General features: G+C 37.8%; 1 protein-coding gene across 1 annotated transcript; it reads right to left on the reverse strand.

Moving 5' to 3' along the window:
* Positions 1–6,001: 6,001 nt before the first annotated feature.
* Positions 6,002–6,999, reverse strand: LOC126183689 (uncharacterized). The gene is made up of 4 exons (XM_049925907.1): positions 6,985–6,999; positions 6,593–6,727; positions 6,470–6,556; positions 6,002–6,196 (listed from the first exon to the last, which is right to left on the reverse strand). Exons 1-4 carry the CDS (start codon positions 6,997–6,999, stop codon positions 6,002–6,004), a joined length of 432 nt encoding a protein of 143 aa, XP_049781864.1.
* Between the last annotated feature and the right edge of the window lie 900 nt (positions 7,000–7,899).

Raw genomic sequence — 7,899 nt, forward strand, 5'->3', positions numbered from 1 at the left:
AATTGGTGTGGTACCAGTGCACTCCCATAGGATAACAGAATATTATGTCCTCCAGGAATCACATTGGGTACACCACATACAGCAACTACAATGCTTTTTGAGCAAGTAATAACAGTCAGTATCTTTAATTTTAACATAACTCTTGACTATACTAATACTAATTGAATAGGTCTTCACACTTTTAATACTTAGCAAAAATTCTGAAAAAATTAAATTGTTTTATTACTGTATCACCTCTATGGTGAATTAAGAGGTACTAACTGGTTTCTTTGCACATTTAATAGAAGCCTTCTTTTTTACCTGCTATTGATAAAGAGCCATTCCAAGTTCTGTACAGAACAATCTCTCGCATTTTTCATGAGGTTTGTTATTCTGTACACTAATATTTCTTCTTCTAAATGGTAAATAATGCATTCAGACAGTGCTGGTATTAAAGGTAATTCATGAAATAAATTATATTTAAACCAGAAAATTAAAGGTTCCACATGGCACATGAAAAGTACCTTGCTACACACATGTATGTACAGATTCCAAAATGTCTGCGAATTTGAGTTACAAACCTTTTTAAATAGAAATATGAAGATCACAATACTTTGGGTCTGCAATAACTCAAACGTAAAATACTTTAGTTCCCTGTGGGAAACTTCGTTCTTTACGTGACTCATGCAACTGCTTTCACTCTTAATGGAAAGCTAAATGGTTTATGTTAAAGTTAACTAGCAAAAAGTGTGACCATTGTTCCATAATTTCTGTGAAGTAAGATTCCTTAATGTTATTTCCTTCCTTTGTCATCATAACTTGATAATTTCAGTTCCGTATGGGACATATGAACTAACAAAATGAAATGCTTTTAGTACTATGACCAAACAAAATCTTTTTAACATGTAGTACACAGTTCAAATCAGCAAAAAGTGTAACTGTATAATTAAGGTAAATGTTGATGAAAATTAGGCATGTAACATGAATACTGAAATTTCCTAGATTTCCACGTGTACCTGTAATCACTGTATTCTGTACTTTGTAGTATTAGAAAGATAATTCTATATGATTATTTGCATTCTCTTCCCTCCCCCCCCCCCCTCAACACAGGAAAATATAATAGAACGACATCCTAGCAAAATGAAGACAAAATTCAGAAAATTAGGTTTTGCCTGACTCAGGCTCCCTTATTCTGGAGTGGTTATAAAGTAATAAGAATGCTTATGATCAACTGGAACATTGTGTTCATTATAGGAAGTATTAAAACAAGAATTAACAGAGTAACAATTTTATTGCTCTTTGTTGCAGAGTATCCACAAACATTACTGTTTGAAACATAGGGCCACTGCACACTCCATTAGATCACACCCATCCTCTGATTAAACTGTTTTCTTAAAGTGAAAAATTCAAGTTAACATAGTTATTGAGGGAAATATTTTCTCGCACTGAAAGCCATCTGTCAAATAAGTCTCAGAACATTGTTTTTTTTTTCATTAATTTCACACAAACCACCTGTTTTTAATGCAAGTGCATATTTTGTAACACCAAACATCTTAAAACAAGCTTATATAATAAACAATTATAATTTTGTTACAATATCTACAAAGGACATAAAGACTTAATTTTACTTCAATGTGATTCATCTTTTGAAGTTCATCATTACACAACAACAAATCTATGGACAAAATAGTTTTAAAAAATCTGTCAAAATGTCACACCCATCTGTATGGAATGTCCCATTACATAATTTTTCCAATTTGAGCACTATACATGATTAAACAATATGAGTTTATTTAACTTCTGCCTTACACTTGATTTGTTTAAAATTTTCTCAGCAAGCTTTTTTTCCACATGTTTTTAAGCGTATGCAGGAGTATAGGGATGCAATCTTACAAACAAGTTGAGTCTGATGTAAGTCCTCAATCCTAATTTCATAATGGTAATCATGACCATGAGCAGGAAATGGGTAATCTAAAAATTTATTTTTAACACAATGCAAAATCTTGGCCTGTATATATTTCTGTCGCATATTCCCAGCAATCACAAACATCTGAAACAGTTTCTGAGTATTCTATAACAGAGTACACGCAGTCACTTGTTTTAACCAGTTTTCCCCGGTTAACAAAATTTACAAATGCATTTTTATTGGCCATATTGGGAAAAGCATAGAGAGAATCACGTTCTAATGCAGATTTAACTACTGGTGGCTTCAGTATGTGAAGACAGTCTTTGCATGTGATCTAACTTGAAAGGTGCAATGACACATACCCTGCAATATAATAGAGTATGCTTTACTTGTGAAATGAGAACTTAATCTTATCATCAAGAAGTGCACACCACTCCTCTACTTCATTTTCTGCAGCACTTTCATCACTTTCTATTACATGCTTTCTTGCATGAAAATCATAAACAGGTGGCAAACAACACACATTAAAATTTGAGCAATTCCCCTTCATTGCAGTGACACTGTTACCCAAGAGCAACTTTCTCATGGCTCATTTGAGCTGGTATGCATTTGGATTGTTGTTCCAACCACATCTGGACCGAATGCAGGGGGAAAAAAGCTCTATGTGGTCTTGTGACAGTTTATATGTTAGCAAATACTTCAAAGGAGATTCAACACGAAGCATACTTGTCAGAACTATGTGCCTTGCTGATTGCATATTGAAAACTATCCCAAAAGCAAAAGTATTTCTTGCATGGAGCAGCAATGGAACACCAATGATTTTTAAGCTTTTGATATAATTTTCAGAGTGTCTGAAAATACCAATGTGCTGTGTGATGTCCTTAGGTTAGTTAGGTTTAAGTAGTTCTAGGGGACTGATGACCATAGATGTTAAGTCTCATAGTGCTCAGAGCCATTTGAATCATTTTATTAAAATTTTTTTTTTAAATACCAAGCCAATAAGATTTGTTGTCAAGTCTCAGGGGGCTCTTATACCCTTTACCTAATGGATTTCTGGAGTTCAGAATATCAAAAATCCTATCAATATTATACAAAAATTCTACTGTTGCTTCACTTCCTTTAATATTTGGATCACCAACCCTCCTCAAAAACTCTATACTATCTGCCACACTAGAATTCAAAGTCTGTGGAGCTAATGAAACATTCATTTTTCTATTTACATAACTTATATGTTGTCCTGATAGTTTGTTGGCAAATGTCATACCTTCTTGTTGTACCTTGTTCAGTTGCTCAATGAAATTCCATCTAATAATGCCAGTTGGAGACTCAATAGCAGATACTTCTGCTAGAGCATTTCTGGCAAACTTAATCATATGACATATCCAAGATACAATACACATTGTAGCTTTTAAAATCACCCTTGGAAAAATTTAAAGTACAGCCAAGTGTACGTAAAGTCCTTACATTTACCTTGCAGCCATCACATGTAACACACCAAACCCTAATGCCAGAACTATGCAGCCTCTCCAGATCAGAAAGATAAATATAATAAACTAAAACAGAAATTCGAGGAAACATAATTAAAATAAGTAATAAGTGTTTTTAAATTTAAAAAAAAATCTCACGAGATAGAACGAACAGATCAGAAAAGTAAATAAAATAAGATAAAACAGAACTGGAGACAGCCACACTCAAACCAAACTCAGCGCCGTCATGACGTCCCACACGACAACACCATAACGTCACGGGTCAAAGCAGACGCGTGGGATCGGACGCTTCTGTCGACCCCAAACATTTTCACATTTGTTGTCTATCAATTACCCTTTGACGAGAGAGAGTTGTCCACTAGATTGCACACTAATTCCACTTGTGTTCCTTTCTGATGATTGAGGAAGTTATGTAACTTCTCAGGAAGATGCCCCTTCTCCTTCAATGAACTTATGATTTCATCCATGGAAAACACTTTCTTCTCTCTTCTTCGAAGTTTTTCACGGACACACTTAAGTTTACGTTTTAATTCGTGCACAATGTCTGAGAAAAAATTGCAAGTTTCGGTCGCCTTGTCTTCCATTTCTACTTTCGACTGTATACCACAATCAATTACTTGAGAACCAACTGCACTCTGAAATAAAGAAATAATTTCGTTACATATGATTGAACTAACTGAAGGCTTGATGAAAAAATATTATAAGAAAACTTTGGGGGGTGTGAAAACATCCTTATACTAACGTTTTCGACACAATTCGCAGCTTCTGCATTGGATAAATGGGACATGCTTTCCACGGAAGAATTCTCATTGACAACATTCTCCACGCAATCAGTAGCTTCTGCTGAGGACAAATCAAGCACGGATTCCAGGACAGAACGCTAAAAACAAAAATATGGAACTGTATTACAACATTGCTTAGACCTATGTAGCCCATTTGTGTCCGTACGAAATAAATTCACAAAAGCACATACATAGCAAGGAAATTAATTAGCTACCTCAAATGGAGAAGCATCGTTGTCACTCAAAATCCTAACATGTCGTCGTGGCTGTTTATTTGGTGGCATCAAATGTGTCGGAAAGTCAAAAACTGATGGCACTCCTTCGGGTCTGAGACGTTTCTTCCACGCTCCAGGGCTCACTACGTAATCACATTGTCGGAAAAGGCTTCAAAAACATCGAATTAACAAACGCACTAAGTCTGTATTGTTGTCGTATTGTATCGGTAGTCCTATTACCTGTGAAATGGTAAGTCACTTTCCTTACTCCATCGCTCCGTACAATTGAAAGCGGAACAAGAAATCACTATTTCGATAATCCTTAATTCCTTATAAACCGTACAGACCGAGAGAAACTTCTTGGTAAATTCAAATATGGCGGGCAATACAGACGATGGTAATCAGCTGGTAGAGCCATCTATCGGTAGGTCCGGTAGTTGAGCATCCCTCATTTCGCTAGCTTTAGACGCCTGTCAAAGACAGTGGCACGTTATCGCGCGCTCAGTTTAGACGGGGCTTCGGCTGGCGGGCGCAGTAGTTTACTGCGTGCGTGAATTCGCGTTGGAGGCAGGTGGTGTCCGCGTTATGGAGTGGGACCGGAAACAAACTGAAAACCTCATAGATCTGTATAGACAAAGGCGGGAATTGTGGGACCCAAAAGAGAATAATTACCACATAAAACAAAAAAATGATGCTTGGCAGTGGGTCGCAAGTGGCGTCGGATGTGGAATCGACAAAGCAAAAAACAGGATGACCTCTTTGTTGTCTTCGTACATAAGGGAGAAAATGAAAATGAAGAAGTCAAGGGGCACTGGAAAAGATAACTATTCATAAACAATGTTTGTAAAAGCACAGTTTTCCATTTACATTTATTATAACATCGCTCTATTGTTTCAGGGCTGGCAGACACTTACAGTAGTAACTGGTTTCCTTTACCATTATTTGAATTTCTGAAGGAACGAGACACTCCCACTGGTACCATAAACACAGAAAATGTAAGTACATGTAATATAACAATTATCTATAATACAGTCAGAGTCTATTAGCACTTTAATACACTATTTAATTAGGCCAAAATGTGATGTTGACAACGGTGTAGTGATAACAAGCACGTATATGCATTCATGCTGCCTCATCTTGCCAAGGTATACGTCCATTTTCGAGAAAATAGTCGACCATCTCTTCGGAACAGCTCAGGCATTTGACGAGTTTTTTCTTGACACTGCCTTTAAATCGCATAATGATATTGGTTGTGCTTCCCGTCTCCATGTTCCTTCAAAGTACCATCTGGTAGCTCACTGTCCACTGTGCCGTCTGGAGCGTACAAACTGGAAGATTTCTTGCTCTGTCTCAAATAATTATGCAAGTAAATAGTTGTCAGAACAATAACACTGGCTTTTTCTGGGCCCAGAAGCATTGGTTTCCTCAAGACCCTAAAACGGATGTTAGGATTCCAAAACAATTTTCGACAACTCGACAGGCTCTTGAAAGTCGATAGTTAAATGTTCTCTCTTTTGTACCTTTCTCATAGACGCCTGCATAAGGTTTCATCACATTCTCGTGCAAAGCAAATGCTTCGTCGGCCAATATAACATATGGTGTCACCCGCTCACGTCCGGGAAGTGGTTCAGGTCAAGGCATGTTAAGGGAGTCGTCTTGCAATTTCTTCCACAATTTACTGTTTTTGAATATTCCACCATCAGATATACCACCCTGTGAAACCACATCAGCATACAAGAAATGGTAGTTTGCATCCACTAGAGCAAACAACACAATGCTAAAAAAGTTCTTGTAGTTATAGCACTCGCTGCCGGTTTTTATTGGTGCCTGTAACATTACGTGTTTATTGTCTATAGCAGCCACGCAAAGAGGATCCACCGCTCGTGGTCTCGCGGTAGCGTTCTCGCTTCCCGAGCACGGGGTCCCGGGTTCGATTCCCGGCGGGGTCAGGGATTTTCACCTGCCTCCAGATGACTGGGTGTTTGTGTTGACCTCATCATTTCATCATCATCCAGGAAAGTGGCGAAATTGGACTGAGCAAAGATTGGGTAATTGTAAGGGCGCTGATAACCACGCAGTTGAGCGCCCCACAAACCAAACATCATCATCTCTCACGCAAAGAGGGAAGTTCGAAGTTATATCAAATTCCTCCGAACATCGTTTCCATTCTTCTGTAGTACTCGGCAACTGAAAAGAAAGGGTTTCAAAGAAGTTACAACATACCTTGTCTAAAAATTGAAACATGACATCGTTACACAATAGTGTCAAGTGTGGTTGAAATGAACGTGTACAATAGGGCAGTGCTAGAATGAAAGCTTGCGATAACAGAAGAATTTCTCTTGTGTGGTATAATATTTTCTGAAGGAAATCATCATGCCATTGACTGTTGACAAATATTTATTATGATGTCACAACTGCAGTTTCGGCCTTTAAGCCATTGTCACACATTTTTCATTGAATTTTAATTCCATATACGAAATTCATACAGAAATATTTTATGCTCAGAACAAGTGTATACCTGTTACAATGATGTACATTAACATATTTCGAAATTCGACTTGAGAATGGCTTAAGGCCGAAACTGCAGCCACGAAATTATAATAAAATCTGTTAACAGTCAATGGCATCATGATTGCCGTCAGAAGACATCGGATAACAATCCATCTACTATTGTTTACAAATGAAACCGTACTTGTCACACTAGTCCTAGTGCGAATTCCGAATTCTCTGAGAAATATAATTGTTTATTTCACTTGGCTTTCATCCTCGAGTTATGCTACTTGTAGAATCGATTTAGCCATATAAGACAATTAAAGGAAAATAAATTACTTGGTGCTGTACCATAATGAAACAGGATTTTGGCTCTAGCATTTACTGTCAAAATTAATACAATATAGCCTACTGTTTCATTTAAGAGTTCAAAAATGGTTCAAATGGCTCTGAGCACTGTGGGACTCAACTTCTGAGGTCATTAGTCCCCTAGAACTTAGAACTAATTAAACCTAACTAACCTAAGGACATCACACTCATCCATGCCCAAGGCAGGATTCGAACCTGCGACCGTAGCAGTCTCGCGGTTCCAAACTGCAGCGCCTAGAACCGCACGGCCACTTCGGCCGGCATTTAAGAGTTCTGGCGAAGAAGAATGCCTACACGATTCTACGCTAAATGTCATAGAAGAAGCATTACATGTAAGTGACAGTGCGGTGGCGCGGTTCTTTCCGTCCCTTTACGACGAACCTGCACCTACCTGTGAACATTGTCTCAGCAGATCATCAGTAGGAAAGCCGAGTGAAACCTACTGTACTTCGACGTGAACCAGCTGTAATTAAAGTCACTAATCTACGTTTTGGGAGAAACACGAAATGAAAGGGAATCACTGCCAAGCCCGTACTAGTCTTAACACAGTCTCTCATAATCCCTTTCACTCACGTTAGCAAGTTTATGGTGCTGCATTTCCCGAAAACGTAATAGCTACAAAAATACTGATTGTTTTTGATTGGAATGCTCGCCAAATATTAAGTCTGTCG

Source organism: Schistocerca cancellata, chromosome 1 (assembly GCF_023864275.1).
Source record: "Schistocerca cancellata isolate TAMUIC-IGC-003103 chromosome 1, iqSchCanc2.1, whole genome shotgun sequence".
NCBI classification, from domain to species: Eukaryota; Metazoa; Arthropoda; class Insecta; order Orthoptera; family Acrididae; genus Schistocerca; species Schistocerca cancellata.

Bases quoted from the DNA above. Each gene is read 5' to 3' on its own strand.
- LOC126183689 (XM_049925907.1), bottom strand. The intron at 6,557-6,592 runs GTATGTTGTAAC...CTTTCTTTTCAG, and splicing joins TGTTTCAATTTTTAGACAAG to TTGCCGAGTACTACAGAAGA. The intron at 6,197-6,469 runs GTTTGGTTTGTG...GTAATGTTACAG, and splicing joins TTTGCGTGAGAGATGATGAT to GCACCAATAAAAACCGGCAG.